The sequence below is a fragment of the Pleurodeles waltl genome, chromosome 12 (assembly GCF_031143425.1).
Source record: "Pleurodeles waltl isolate 20211129_DDA chromosome 12, aPleWal1.hap1.20221129, whole genome shotgun sequence".
Classification (NCBI taxonomy): Eukaryota; Metazoa; Chordata; class Amphibia; order Caudata; family Salamandridae; genus Pleurodeles; species Pleurodeles waltl.
The window spans coordinates 644,764,635-644,780,710 of record NC_090451.1 but is presented as its reverse complement, the minus strand read 5'-3'; the positions used below and the strand labels follow the sequence as shown (position 1 = coordinate 644,780,710).

Sequence of the window (16,076 nt, the reverse complement as noted above, 5' to 3'; positions counted from 1 at the left end):
GGGATAGACGGATACACAGTTTGGTGGCTTTGATGAGGGGAAAGTACTCTGATGAGAGAAAACAAGTTGCATTGTTAATCTTTCAAGAATTTGAGAGTTTGAGAATTTTTCATAATTTTCTGGATCCACGAAGAGTGCGAAACTGGTGATGAAGTGAGCATCTAAAAGGCAGTTAAAATAACTTGATGGACAGAGGAGAATATTGTATTAAAGTGATATACACTGCTTTACAGGTACCCTGTCCATGACAACTATATGGCAAGGCTCACTGGTGTTTCCAGATACCTTTTTGGTTTACAGGTTTGCTATACTCTGCAAAGGAAGTTGAAAGAGTGTTGCAGGAGTGCATATAGAAGGTTAAAGACCATGGGAGGTACAGGGTTTGACATGGAATGAGGAATAAAGATGGTGGTGGGGAGAACTTATTGGAGAATTGATTGTGTGTCCCACAGATGTAGCCATGCCAATCATTTGATAAATGACAAGGAATGGCCATGAGTAAAAATGTTCTCCCTTAGATGTGTGGTCAGAAAAGTAGTGTTCCTCTGTGTGTAAAATCTTTTCTTATAGTGGGGAGAGTTGTGTTTGTGGTGACAAGGTATCAGTGTAACGGGGTACTTTGATGATATAATTTAATTTAAGCCAATAAGCATCACTTGGCTAAAGTATATTGAGAAATGGTCTATCAGTTCGGGGTGGAAACAATCATTTATGGATCAAAATGGAATTGGCCCATGACCAACTGAACAAATATCCAAGGTGGCAGAGGGTTTAAAGTAGTGATAGAGCTGTACCATTATACACATGGCAATTAACGCTGTCACACATGTGCATTAAAATGCTATTGAAAATGTGGCATTGCACCTGTACATAAGGTAGGGATTGTTCATAAAGCAAGTTAAAATGAAGATGTTTGGATTTGTGTTAAGCGTGGGTGATTGGGTCAGAACAAATCATCAGAATGGCGAGCACTTATGGTAGTTGTACGCAGTCCACATACTTTGATCACTATGATAGCTATGTATAACTATATGTGTAGACTTGAGGGATTTTCAGCAGGAGAATTGGGTGAATCTTCATAATTTTCTAACATTATCAATATGTTAGTATTACTGAGCAGAACTTAATAAATATTTATTTTGACTTTTCTTTAGCATTTGATCAGAATAAAATCCACTCTTAATTATGCCACCTGTACCACTGTGCACGACATATCAGTATAAAGAATGCCTTTGCGATTGATGTAAACTTAGGTGGTATTACAAAGGAAATAAATAAGAACTTTGAAGATCTAATAGAGGAAATAAAATATTTTCAGGGTGATATACTGGTTTATGGGGCAGCACAGGACGAGCATAATGCCAAAATTCACACATTACAAAGGATGATAAATAATGTAGATTTACTTTGAAAATAAATCAATGTCAAATAAAGGTAAACTGTGTGGGGTATGTGGGTCAAATGATTACCATGGATGGCATACCTCCAAAAAATGAAGTTAGTACTATTCATATGCACTGGGAACAAAATGTTGACTGCACCGTAACAGTTTAGTTACTCCTGTGTGTCCTACTTTCGTAGTAGGGCATTACATGCACTAGCTTAATTTACGTTCTTTACAGGCTGTGGAGCATTACTACTACGGAGTTAGTGGTTTATTGTTAATTAGGTTGCTAGGGTCTGTGTTTGCTGACTGCATCGTGTGGCTTGAATTATTCATTCTTACTCTGGCCAAGGTGGTCAAGGTATACCCCACTCGCTGAGAGATCCTTTGCCGCTTCTCGCTTGTTGATTGGGACTGACTACATCATGGTGTTACGCCACTGGCAGATTATGTCTTCTGTGTTTGTTTGTTTTTTGTTTTAACGTAGTGTGCTATCTGCATCACTTTCGTTGAATTATTCATTAGTGTCAATTTAAATATTCCTTGGAAATGTACTCGGAATAATGGAACTTTATTAAGGTTCCATATTTTAACACTGTTAATTCATATATTCCTAAAATCCACCTCTTTTGCAATAATCCTGGTTTGCTACATTCATTTATTTTGATCGGACATCAACTATTTTGACCAAATCATCTTTTGATAAATTTTACCTTTCTCTTAACTGTTTCATTTAATTTCATTTTTGCATCATATGTGGGGGTTTTGTGTTACGAAAAATGTAGTTTTTCTTACATATTGGTACATAGCCAACAAAGCTGATAACGGGGTGAAGAGTGTATCCCAAATCTTTTTGTCTATACAAGCCTTTCTGATTAGGGGAACCCCATAACACCATTATGACAAACAGACATCATTTCAAATAAATATCTATTTGAGTCTATTTCTGTTTTAGGATACTGACACTATAAAATGTCCTTTGCTGTTTTAATTGCTTTAATTTTGTTTGCTTTATAAATGATAACATAATGTTACTACAACTTCAAAAAAATCTAAACGTGCTTAATTAGTAGTTCATTAAATCCAGCTTCAGAAGCTGCATTGTCTACGCAAATACAGATATTTTTGGACAAAAATGTCTTTTTTTGTGCCAATTAGTGTGATGTTATAACTGGTCTAAGGTGTTATTTAGGAAAAGGATGTATCACATGCTACTTACTATGTGTTAGCTCCTTTATTCTCTCTGTTTTGATAACTGCTAATCGCGTGCTATTTGTTGTTTTTCTTTACAGGGTGGTAGCTGCACAATTTTTAGTAGGGCAGTCTTTACTGATTATGTCTGGCTGCACGTCATTAACCGCATTACCCTGGCTGAGTTAGTCTATGCTTTAGGGTGCATCTGATTGAGTTATTATTGGTCTATTTCTCTAGCTACAAATAGCTCATTGTACCACCTTAGTTATTGTGGTATTTTGAAATAGGGCATCTAGAGCTCTCTGCCCTTCGCTGCAACAGTTATTTTGTGTTTTGTCCTTAAACAGTAGCGTCTTGTTTGTACCATTCGGGGTGAGTAACTTTGCAGCAGGAGAACACTGGTGTGGTTGTTCTTCTTGAGATGCACTAAGTGTTCTGCATCTCGTTGATTAGGTTCTTGTTTTTAATTGGCCTGAAGAGTGCTGGGTCCCCAGCCTTGGCCAAGTTATTTTTTGTCACATTTGTCCCAGACTCTGTCTGTGACTGGAGTGCACATGTCATGCCGCAGTCGTTAAGTAATTAATTGCCCCAATGTGGGGTGTGGTATTCTTGTTTTCCCTGAGCCCAGCGTGCTGATTCTGCTGCATTAGTTGTTGCCTGGGTCTGTTCATTCTGTCCCTCAGTGAATTGAGGGGACCAGCAATATATATTTGTGTCCCTTGCAGCAGAGAATTGCCCATTGCAAGGTATACCTGTTAGAAATGGGGTTTCTGGTTGGCAGTCAGGTTACCTCCTGTCCAAGCAAAAGCCCTCACTCTAGTCAGGGTAAGTCACACACTATCCAAGATTATCCTGTGCCCACCCTCTGGTAGCTTGGCACGAGCAGTCAGGCTTAACTTAGAAGGCAATGTGTAAAGTATTTGTGCAATAAATCATACAATACCACCATATAGCACCACAAAAATACACCACACAGTGTTTAGAAAAATATATAATATTTATCAGGATAATTGTAGGTCAAAAAGAATAAAGTTGCAATGGAAAATTGTAGAAATATCACAGGGAAGTGATATAGAGTGTCTTAAGTCCTTTAGAATGCAATACAGTGTCTTTCAAGCACAAAGTACCTGGTTTCTGGTGGAAAATCTCCTCAGAGGGCCACAGGAGAAGAGATGCGTGGAAAAAGGGGTGTGTGCGTCGATTTCTCCTCAGCACACACAGACTTGCGTCGGTCTTTTCCACGCGGGGAAGTCGGGCGTCGTTTTCCGGCGCGCAGACAGTCTCTTTTTGTGGATCGCGGGGATTACCAGATGTCCCGGGTCTGTGCGTGGATTCTCCTGCTTGTTTTCCGGCTGCGCGTCGTTCTGCGGGGCTGCGCGTCGAAGTTTCGATCTCACGGTAGGCGTCGCGTCGATTTCTCCTTGGAAGTCGGGCGGCGTTGTCCTTGCGAGGCCGTGCGTCGAAAGTTTGGTCTCACGGCAGGCGTCGCGTCGATTTCTCCTTGGAAGTCGGGCGGCGTTGTCCTTGCGAGGCCGTGCGTCAAAGTTTCGCACTCACGGTGGGCGTCGCGTCGATTTCTCCTGGAAAGTCGAGCGGCTTTGTCCTTGCGAGGTTGTGCGTCGAAGTCTCGATCGCCCCGAGGGCGTCGCGTCGATCAGCGTCGGTGTGCGGCGTTTTCCTCGCCGCGAAACAAGCTGTGCGTCGAAAGTTTCGGCACACGGAGCGTCCAAGTGAAAGGAAGAAGTCTTTTTGGTCCTGAGACTTCAAGGAACAGGAGGCAAGCTCTATCCAAGCCCTTGGAGAGCACTTTCACAGCCAGACAAGAGTTCAGCAAGGCAGCAGGGCAACAGCAAGACAGCAGTCCTTTGTAGAAAGCAGACAGGTGAGTCCTTTGAGCAGCCAGGCAGTTCTTCTTGGCAGGATGTAGTTTCTGGTTCCGGTTTCTTCTCCAGCAAGTGTCTGATGAGGTAGGGCAGAGGCCCTGTTTTATACCCAAATGTGCCTTTGAAGTGGGGGAGACTTCAAAGAGTGGCTAAGAAGTGCACCAGGTCCCCTTTCAGTTCAATCCTGTCTGCCAGGGTCCCAGTAGGGGGTGTGGCAGTCCTTTGTGTGAGGGCAGGCCCTCCACCCTCCCAGCCCAGGAAGACCCATTCAAAATGCAGATGTATGCAAGTGAGGCTGAGTACCCTGTGTTTGGGGTGTGTCTGAGTGAATGCACAAGGAGCTGTCAACTAAACCTAGCCAGACGTGGATTGTAAGGCACAGAAGGATTTAAGTGCAAAGAAATGCTCACTTTCTAAAAGTGGCATTTCTAGAATAGTAATATTAAATCCGACTTCACCAGTCAGTAGGATTTTGTATTACCATTCTGGCCATACTAAATATGACCTCCCTGCTCCTTTCAGATCAGCAGCTGCCACTTCAACAGTGTGTGAGGGCAGCCCCAATGTTAGCCTATGAAGGGAGCAGGTCTCCCAGTAGTGCAAAAACGAATTTAGGAGTTTTACACTACCAGGACATATAACTACACAGGTACATGTCCTGTCTTTTACCTACACAGCACCCTGCTCTAGGGGATACCCAGGGCACACATTAAGGGTGACTTATATGCAGAAAAAGGGGAGTTCTAGGCTTGGCAAGTACTTTTAAATGCCAAGTCGAGGTGGCAGTGAAACTGCACACACAGGCCTAGCAATGGTAGGCCTGGGACAAGGAAAAGGGGCTACTTAAGTGGATGGCACAATCCGTGCTGCGGGTCCACTAGTAGCATTTAATCTATATGCCCTAGGCACCTGGAGTGCACATGACTGGGGACTTATAAGTAGATTAAATAGTTCAATCAGGTATGATCCAAAGTTATCATGTTTACAGAGAGAGAGCATATACACTTTATCACTGGTTAGCAGTGGTAAAGTGCGCAGAGTCTAAAAACCAGCAAAAACAGTATCCAAAAACGAGGAGGGAGGCAGGCAAAAAGTTAGGGGTGACTACCCTAAGGCTGTCAGGTCTAACATGTGTCCCCCCCAGCTGAAAGTGGGGAGAGCTACCCGACCTCCTGGGAGCTCTCATCGCTAAGGCGGAAGTACCTGGAGAGACCATCAGCATTGGCGTGGTCAACCCCTGGGCGATGTTCCACCGTAAAGTCCATCCCCTGTAGGGAAATGGACCACCTCAGAAGTTTTGGATTCTCACCCCTCATCTGCATGAGCCATCTGAGGGGCCTGTGGTCTGTCTGAACTAGGAAGTGAGTCCCAAACAGGTAGGGCCTCAGCTTCTTCAGTGCCCAGACCACAGCAAAAGCTTCTCTTTCAATAGCACTCCACCTCTGTTCCCGTGGTAATAGCCTTCTGCTAATAAAGACTACCGGTTGATCTTGGCCCTCCTCATTTAGCTGTGCTAGGACTGCCCCTATGCCATGCTCTGAAGCGTCTGTCTGCACGATAAATTCCTGGGAGTAGTCAGGGGCCTTGAGCACGGGGGCCGTGCACATGGCTTCCTTTAGGGCGTCAAAGGCTTTCTGACAAGCCTCTGTCCAATTCACCAACCTAGGTTGCTTCTTGGACGTGAGTTGTGTCAAGGGGGACACAATGGTACCATAGCCCTTGACAAACCTGCGGTAGTAGCCGGTGAGGCCTAAAAAGGCCCTCACCTCAGTCTGGGTTCGAGGTGGTTGCCAGGCCTTGATAGTTTCGATCTTGGCCTGGAGTGGCTGCACCTTGCCACCACCTACTAGGTGTCCCAAGTACACCACGGAACCCTGCCCAATCTGGCACTTACTAGCCTTGATGGTCAGGCCTGCCTGTTGCAGGGCCTGAAGCACCTCCTTGAGGTGGAGCAGGTGTTCCTCCCAGCTGGAACTGTAGACAGCTATGTCATCCAGGTAGGCTGCACAGAAGGCATCCTTGCCAGCCAGGACCCCGTTAACCAACCGTTGGAAGGTAGCGGGGGCATTTTTCAATCCAAACGGCATCACCCGGAACTGGTAATGGCCGTCAGGGGTGGAAAAGGCGGACCTTTCCTTAGCCCCCTCAGTCAGGGCGATCTGCCAGTACCCTGAAGTAAGATCAAACGTACTCAGGAACTTGGCAGCGCCTAGCCTGTCCACGAGCTCATCAGCTCGGGGGATGGGGTGAGCATCAGTCCGTGTGACTGAGTTGAGACCCCGGTAGTCCACGCAGAACCGGAGTTCTGGCTTCGCGCCTGGGGCAGTAGCCTTGGGGACCAACACCACTGGGCTGGCCCAGGGACTACTGGACTTCTCAATAACCCCTAGCGTCAACATCTTGGAGACCTCCTCCTTGATGCTGGCCTTCACCTTATCTGACAACCTGTAAATTTTGTTTTTCACAGGGAGACTGTCACCGGTGTCAATATCATGAACACAGAGGTGGGTCAGTCCCGGAGTAAGGGAGAAGAGGGGGGAGAACTGCTCTAACAGCTCATAGCAGTCTCCTTTCTGGTTTAGAGTCAGGGAGTCAGACAGAATGACCCCGCTTACGGACCCATCACCTTCTTGGGCAGAGAGGAGGTCAGGGAGAGGTTCACTCTCCTCTTCCATTCCTTCATCTGTGACCAGAAGCATGTTGATCTCCGACCTCTCAAAATGAGCTTTTAGTCGGTTCACGTGGAGCACCCTTAGGGGGTTCCTAGGGGTTTGGAGGTCCACTAGGTAAGTGGCCTCCCCTTTCCGCTCCTTTACTTCAAATGGGCCAGACCAGCGGTCCTGGAGAGCTCTGGGCTCTACTGGCTCCATTACCCACACTTTGTCTCCAGGTTGAAACTCTACCAGAGTGGCCTTCTGGTCATACCATTGTTTCATCACCTCTTGACTGGCCTCCAGGTTACTTTGGGCCTCTTTCCAGAAGCGGGTCATCTGATTGCGGAGGGCCAACATGTAGCTGACCACGTCCTGAGGGGGTGTCTTTGGAGAGTTCTCCAATCCCTCCTTGACAATGCTTAAGGGTCCCCTGACGGGGTACCCATAGAGAAGCTCAAAGGGACTGAACCCTACCCCCCTCTGGGGGACCTCTCTGTAAGCAAAGAGAAGGCATGGTAAGAGGACGTCCCATTTACGCCTCATGGCCTCAGGGAGGCCACCAATCATGCCTTTCAGGGTCTTGTTGAATCTCTCCACAAGCCCATTAGACTGGGGGTGATAGGGTGTGGTGAACTTGTAGGTTACACCACACGCATCCCACAGATGCTTCATGTACGCGGACATGAAGTTAGTGCCTCTGTCAGACACTATCTCCTTGGGGAATCCCACACGGGTAAATATCCCCATCAGGGTTCTGGCTACCACCGATGCAGTTACGGTCCTCAGAGGGATTGCCTCTGGGTACCGGGTGGCATGGTCCACCAAAACCAGGATAAACCTGTTGCCTAAGGCAGTTTTGGGGTCCAAGGGGCCAACAATGTCGACGCCCACCCTTTCAAAGGGGGTGCCAACGACAGGAAGTGGAATCAGGGGGGTTTTAACCCTCTTTCCTGCTTTACCACTAGCCTGGCAGGTAGGACAAGCCCTGCAGAACTTGTCTGAGTGTGTCCTCATTTTGGGCCAGTGAAAGTGGTTGACAAGCCTGTTGAAGGTCTTGTCTTGTCCCAAATGTCCTGCCAGGGGAATGTCGTGAGCCAGACCCAGTAGGAAGGCTCGGTAACATTGGGGGACCACCAGCACACGTGCTGCCCCAAAGACCGGAACCCTAGGCTCACTGTAGAGGAGATCATTCTCCCAATATAGGTGGTGATTGCCAGAGGCGTCACCTGCTGCCTGGTTTAAGGCTTGTTTCCTCAACCCTTCTAGAGTGGGACACTCTTTCTGCGCCTGGCAGAATTCCTCCCTGGTGGGTCCACCCTCAACTTGCCAGCCAGCAAGCTCCGGTAAGTCACCTAGGGTGGCAATGTCTTCCCCAGTTGGCTCGGGAGTCTCCTCCTCAGGAGCCCCGTCAGCCACTGTGGGAACTTCTGGGGCCGGTTTCCCGCGCCCCTCGTCCCTCCTCTTGGCAGCTCCCTGGGCCATCGTTCCAGGCTCCAGGTGCCCTTGACTTCCCTCTCGGTCAGCCATGGACCGGGTGGTCATGCAGACCCACTCAGGTAACCCTAACATCTCCAGGTGAGATCTGAGCTCTACTTCTTTCCAAGCAGTATGCTCTAGATCATTGCCTAACAGACAATCTACAGGCATGGCAGGACTCACAGCTACTTTCAGAGTACCAGAGACCCCCCCCCACTCAAAGGGAACCCGAGCCACCGGTAGGTGACTCTCGCGGTTGTCAGCGACTATGACCTGGTGGAATGTATTCGGGATTATCTGCTCTGTGGACACCAGCTGACTCTTGATAGTAGTCATACTGGCTCCTGTGTCACGCAGAGCCTCCACCTTCTGCCCATCAATGAGGACCCACTGCCGGTACTTGGAAGTATTTTTAGGCATGTGGACCTTGGACATCATTTCTCCTTCTCCCAGGGACACTAGGGAAATCTCTACCTGCTCCCCAAAGCTAGTGGGGTCCATCTCCCCCCCGAGTGCTACACTAGTCAACCCAGGCGCCTGTCCGGTAGTGGACGGTGCCCTCTTGGGGCACTGTGGATCGCCTTTGTAGTGACCATATTGGTAACACTCCATGCATTTGGGGCTAGATTTTCCTGACCTGTCAAATGTCCCTGGTTTCTTCCCAAATTTGGAAAAGGAAGGGTTGCCACCCCCTCCCTGGGAATTCTTTTGGGGGCCTTTAGAGAGTTCCTTATCTGTAAGTTTATCTCCCCCCTCTTTCTTCTGTTGGGAACCCTGACCACCTTTGTGGGAGTCCCCCCCAGGTACCTTTTTGGACACTCTGGTGCTAACCCAGAGGTCCGCCTCCTCAGCAAGCTTCCTGGGATCAGTCAGCTTACTATCCACTAGGTGCTGGCGCAAATCGGTATAAGTAACATTAAGCATATGCTCTCTCAGGATCAAGTCATATAAACCTTTATAATCTGCTACTTTGTTGCCCCGCACCCATCCATTCAGTGCCTTACTAGAGAAATCAAAGAAATCTACCCATGTTTGTGTGGTTTGTTTGGTGCTGTCCCTGAACCTCTGACGGTATCCCTCAGGGGTCAGCCCAAACTTGGCAAGTAAAGTGGCTTTCTGGAGTGGGTATGTGTTTTGATCCGGTGGATCCAATGTGAGAAGTGTGTCCCTCCCCAATGGCGGCACATAACCCCACATAGCTACCCCCCATTGCCCTTCAGGAACCTCATGAGCCCTTAGTGCAACTTCATAAGCAGCTAACCATTTATCTATGTCATCTCCCACCACAAAACTGGGCACCACATTTTTGGGTATACGAACCTTCTTTTCTCCAGCAGGTCCTGTCTGTATGCTGCCACCATTATTGCTGGATTCAGACTGTCTTGCCTTGATCTCCAGCTCCTTGAGACTCAGTTCATGAGCCAACAATAGTTTCTTTTCAGCCAACGCTCTTTCAGCTTCCACTTGTTTGGCTGTTCTTTCAGCTTCAATCTGTTTGGCTGCTCTTTCAGCCTCAGCTTGTTTGGCTTCTCTTTCTGCCCTCTTCTCCTCCTGTTGTGCCTCAATTTTCAGTTTTGCCATTTGCAATTGGAACTCCCTTTCTTCTCTCCTTTCCTCTGCGGTCAGGCTTTGCATGGAGACACTGCTCCCTGGTCTGGAAGGGTGCACAATTGCAGTGGTAACACCATCCATAGATAGTGGAAATCCTTCTGAGGGGCCATTTTCTGGCTCCTCTTCCTCATCATCCTCTAAATGGGCTTCTGCCCAGGCCCTCAGCGCCACTTGAAAGTCCTCCTTTCTGGAGGCCCCTTGGGTGGGTACCCTTAATGCCCTGCAGAATCCTCTTAGTTGTTTGACCGTGTATGTATCCAACTGGACTAGGTCAAAGTCCCCTGTCTGAGACCCAGTCAGAGACATGTTGAGTGAGGATTTAGTTTTTGAAAATTGTCAGGAAAACAAAACGGATTTTCAAAAAGAGATAAAAACCAAGTTGACCTTCAACTGTGGGTATGTAGTGAAATACTTAGCTACTGTATGTCACTGCACAAATACAAGTCCTATCCTCACCGCTGATCACCAATGTTAGAAATGGGGTTTCTGGTTGGCAGTCAGGTTACCTCCTGTCCAAGCAAAAGCCCTCACTCTAGTCAGGGTAAGTCACACACTATCCAAGATTATCCTGTGCCCACCCTCTGGTAGCTTGGCACGAGCAGTCAGGCTTAACTTAGAAGGCAATGTGTAAAGTATTTGTGCAATAAATCATACAATACCACCATATAGCACCACAAAAATACACCACACAGTGTTTAGAAAAATATATAATATTTATCAGGATAATTGTAGGTCAAAAAGAATAAAGTTGCAATGGAAAATTGTAGAAATATCACAGGGAAGTGATATAGAGTGTCTTAAGTCCTTTAGAATGCAATACAGTGTCTTTCAAGCACAAAGTACCTGGTTTCTGGTGGAAAATCTCCTCAGAGGGCCACAGGAGAAGAGATGCGTGGAAAAAGGGGTGTGTGCGTCGATTTCTCCTCAGCACACACAGACTTGCGTCGGTCTTTTCCACGCGGGGAAGTCGGGCGTCGTTTTCCGGCGCGCAGACAGTCTCTTTTTGTGGATCGCGGGGATTACCAGATGTCCCGGGTCTGTGCGTGGATTCTCCTGCTTGTTTTCCGGCTGCGCGTCGTTCTGCGGGGCTGCGCGTCGAAGTTTCGATCTCACGGTAGGCGTCGCGTCGATTTCTCCTTGGAAGTCGGGCGGCGTTGTCCTTGCGAGGCCGTGCGTCGAAAGTTTGGTCTCACGGCAGGCGTCGCGTCGATTTCTCCTTGGAAGTCGGGCGGCGTTGTCCTTGCGAGGCCGTGCGTCAAAGTTTCGCACTCACGGTGGGCGTCGCGTCGATTTCTCCTGGAAAGTCGAGCGGCTTTGTCCTTGCGAGGTTGTGCGTCGAAGTCTCGATCGCCCCGAGGGCGTCGCGTCGATCAGCGTCGGTGTGCGGCGTTTTCCTCGCCGCGAAACAAGCTGTGCGTCGAAAGTTTCGGCACACGGAGCGTCCAAGTGAAAGGAAGAAGTCTTTTTGGTCCTGAGACTTCAAGGAACAGGAGGCAAGCTCTATCCAAGCCCTTGGAGAGCACTTTCACAGCCAGACAAGAGTTCAGCAAGGCAGCAGGGCAACAGCAAGACAGCAGTCCTTTGTAGAAAGCAGACAGGTGAGTCCTTTGAGCAGCCAGGCAGTTCTTCTTGGCAGGATGTAGTTTCTGGTTCCGGTTTCTTCTCCAGCAAGTGTCTGATGAGGTAGGGCAGAGGCCCTGTTTTATACCCAAATGTGCCTTTGAAGTGGGGGAGACTTCAAAGAGTGGCTAAGAAGTGCACCAGGTCCCCTTTCAGTTCAATCCTGTCTGCCAGGGTCCCAGTAGGGGGTGTGGCAGTCCTTTGTGTGAGGGCAGGCCCTCCACCCTCCCAGCCCAGGAAGACCCATTCAAAATGCAGATGTATGCAAGTGAGGCTGAGTACCCTGTGTTTGGGGTGTGTCTGAGTGAATGCACAAGGAGCTGTCAACTAAACCTAGCCAGACGTGGATTGTAAGGCACAGAAGGATTTAAGTGCAAAGAAATGCTCACTTTCTAAAAGTGGCATTTCTAGAATAGTAATATTAAATCCGACTTCACCAGTCAGTAGGATTTTGTATTACCATTCTGGCCATACTAAATATGACCTCCCTGCTCCTTTCAGATCAGCAGCTGCCACTTCAACAGTGTGTGAGGGCAGCCCCAATGTTAGCCTATGAAGGGAGCAGGTCTCCCAGTAGTGCAAAAACGAATTTAGGAGTTTTACACTACCAGGACATATAACTACACAGGTACATGTCCTGTCTTTTACCTACACAGCACCCTGCTCTAGGGGATACCCAGGGCACACATTAAGGGTGACTTATATGCAGAAAAAGGGGAGTTCTAGGCTTGGCAAGTACTTTTAAATGCCAAGTCGAGGTGGCAGTGAAACTGCACACACAGGCCTAGCAATGGTAGGCCTGGGACAAGGAAAAGGGGCTACTTAAGTGGATGGCACAATCCGTGCTGCGGGTCCACTAGTAGCATTTAATCTATATGCCCTAGGCACCTGGAGTGCACATGACTGGGGACTTATAAGTAGATTAAATAGTTCAATCAGGTATGATCCAAAGTTATCATGTTTACAGAGAGAGAGCATATACACTTTATCACTGGTTAGCAGTGGTAAAGTGCGCAGAGTCTAAAAACCAGCAAAAACAGTATCCAAAAACGAGGAGGGAGGCAGGCAAAAAGTTAGGGGTGACTACCCTAAGGCTGTCAGGTCTAACAATACCCAACACAGCAAGGCCCCACAACCTTGATTGAGTTAGTATTTTGAGATTTTCTTTGAGCTTATGGTGATGGTGACTGCATTATGTTGGTTGCATCACCACTTGGTGTTGTTCACTGGCTGCAAAAGATGGGCTAGACCACCTTGTTTGAATTTTTGTCTTGGGTTGCGGTGGTCTCTGCTCTATTTCAGTTGAGATATTCTTTTGTGTTCTTTTTAGAAGGTTGGCTGCATTCCACTGGTTTAGTTAATCCACCTTGTGATTCTCTTTCGAAAGTTTCTGGTTGCCCCACATTATTTGTTGGTGTTGTCTTGTCATTGTGGGACTGCACCTTGCTGACTAAATCATTCTTTCTCATTCTTTCACCCAAGGGCGCTGGTTGCACCGCTTTGGTAGTTGCAGTGGTTGCAAGGAAACTGGAACTCACGAAAGCTGAGAAACATGTGCACAACTTCATGATGGACACTCAGCTGACCAAGCGGGTAAGAGGTGCCCTGACATTACCAGGCTTAGAACTCTAGTGCTTGACTCCTGCTGTCAACTGCCTGTGGACACTGAAACGGGGCATTGCTCTGCCCAGAGCAAACCCTCAACCATCAAGGCTGGATTTACACTGTTGTAGTAGGGAATATTGAATCCCATATATCGATGGGACAGAATATCGTTACCACAATATCGATGTGGAAGGGCGTGTGTGTGTGTGTGTGTATATATATATATATATATATATATATATATATATATATATATATATTGCCAAGATATTTAAATGTTGATTTAGGTACAAAAAATTTATAGAAACTTAAATTTCAATACTTTGACCCTCAATATTGTAGTAATGATATTTTGTCCCATTAATATTTGGGATTCGATATTCCCAGCCTAAACAGTTTTACACATACTCACATTCTGTACTGAAAGATGAAGTCCTCCACAAATTCTCACCTGTGGATACGAGACGCCCAGAGTATTCCACTTGTGTGTATTTTAAATACCGTCAAATTTCCACTTGTGGGCATAGGGTGGCATATAGCTCTCCTTTGTGTGTCAGTTCTCTTCATAGTGCGACATTAGTTACAAGAGGCTCATACCATCATATATGGAGCAAGCTATGGTTCATTAATGTCAATTATTACCAAAAGATCAAAACACTGTGCAGTGCCCAACTCCACCCTCTCTAGACCTGTTAAACAACCTCCCCCCCCCCCCCCCCCAGATTTATATGAGCTTTTGGCCAATGGAAGCAGAGGTTTATGTCACTTTACAAAGGCAAATCAAGGCAGGAATTGATGCTTAGGTGTCCCCTCTATAATTATTAGAGTGTTACACTAAATGGCAGTCTTATGTCAAAACTTTTGAGATTACACATACCTCTGAGTCAGTATTAAAAAAAAAAAAAGTAAACCGCTCTCCACTCCTGGGTACTGCATACCATGTTCATCCCCATCACTATAAAAATTCTGTTTTCCAGTAGACCCCTGTTTGGTGTGTATGGTTACATCATGTATTAACATGTTATGTTATGTAATGTAATGTTATTTCATGTTGTGTTGTTATGACTGAGTCCTCAATCCATTGTTTGGTAAGTGTATCCAAGGATTCCTTGAACAAGGTGTGATAGATAAGTGGGGCGCTATAGTTAGGTTGTGTTGTACTTTGAGGTTTACATGATGTGTTTTGTCGTGCAATGTGTTTCTTGTAGATCACTCCATCACTAGCAATAGGGTACTGTTTTGTCAGCTTACTGTCCTTTACAAAACTTCTGAACCCAGCTCCACTGTTGTGTTAGTACTCCCACTCTGACTCACCTTAAACTAGATTGGGGATTTTTGCCCCAACAGTAGGATTTTTGTGGGCTTTTGAGTCTTCTACCTTTGCTTACTGTGAAGTTCCTTTCACATTTATGTGTGAGCTCCTTAGATACCACGGGGGTGTAACCCTTATGAATTTCAATCCATGTAGCCTTTCAATGCTTTACTGTACCTCTCACTTAAAGGTCCTCTGAGGTCAGTGCCACTAGATAATTTCACTACCTTGTGACCCTGACTGCAGTGACAAAATTATCCTTTCCTCATTGCCTCTCTTATTCCCTGTTTGTAATTTATTGGTCTCTAGTTACTCCCTGACTTACCTTCCTGTCATCTTTGAGAAAATGTGTGCTCCCTCAGTGACCTCCTCCCACCCATCCTTGACTTTGTTCACTGGAGAAGCCACTAGTGCCTGCCATTTGCTTTTCTCTCCCTATAGATAAAGAATGCAGCTGCCAACGTTCTCCGAGAAACCTGGCTCATATACAAACACACCAAGCTGTTGAAAAAGATTGACCACGCTAAAGTGAGAAAACACCAGAGAAAGTTTCTTCAGGCTATCCATCAGTAAGTGAGGCTTTGCAGGTTTCTGAGAGGCAAGTGAGCACTTTGAATCTCCACCAAGGGCATGTCTGGCAGGGGGAAGCAATGATTCTCAGCCGAGAGGAGACAGGAAAAGAAGAGCAATTCATTTCTGTCAAGACTAGGGGAGAGGCAAGAACTTTCAGTGGCTCTCTACCAACTAGCAACAGTTGTTGGGAAAAGGAAGTTGGTGTCTACCAAGGGTATGACAAGAGACTGAATCAGATGAAATTCTGATGCATTATGATGTCTTAAAGCTGACATACCTTAATTCAGGAGCTGTGGTGCATGATGATAAATGATGCATTCAAGGGTTCATTAATTTGTCTGTCTTATCTGTTTCTTGATATATTTGTAAAACAATCCACTTTGTAGTCTGTCCACTGTCAAGGGAGGTTCTTGGGTTGACTTAATTGTAGGGTGCCACAAGGAAGCCATGATAACTGTAGCTTTGCATAGCGGCAGAATACATTCCTGGGTGCACATGAGACCACCATGTCCTTGATTATTAGGTTATAAAAACTTGGGAATCCAGATCAGTGTTGGACAAAAGCTTTCTATCAATAAGAGAATTATCATTTGACAGGGTGGACTCTACCATCCTGTTGCCTTATGTCGGAACATAAAAGAGGGAAACTCTTCTGTACTTATAGTCTGTTCTCTCAGCATGATATCTGTTTCTTTGCACTGAGCTCAATGTTTCACCTCCGATGTATCCAGATTTTAGATAACACTTCATATTTGGGGTTTAGA

At 46.5% G+C, this 16,076-nt stretch overlaps 1 protein-coding gene across 1 annotated transcript in view; it reads left to right on the top strand.

Annotated features, from left to right (window-relative positions):
* The window catches only part of KCNN3 (potassium calcium-activated channel subfamily N member 3), a 279,573-nt gene that overhangs the window by 235,979 nt on the left and 27,518 nt on the right, over nucleotides 1–16,076 (top strand). Inside the window, exons 5-6 of the mRNA XM_069218215.1 lie at nucleotides 13,305–13,415; nucleotides 15,181–15,308. Coding sequence (XP_069074316.1) covers nucleotides 13,305–13,415; nucleotides 15,181–15,308 — 239 coding nt within the window. The remainder of the gene's footprint in view (nucleotides 1–13,304; nucleotides 13,416–15,180; nucleotides 15,309–16,076) is intronic.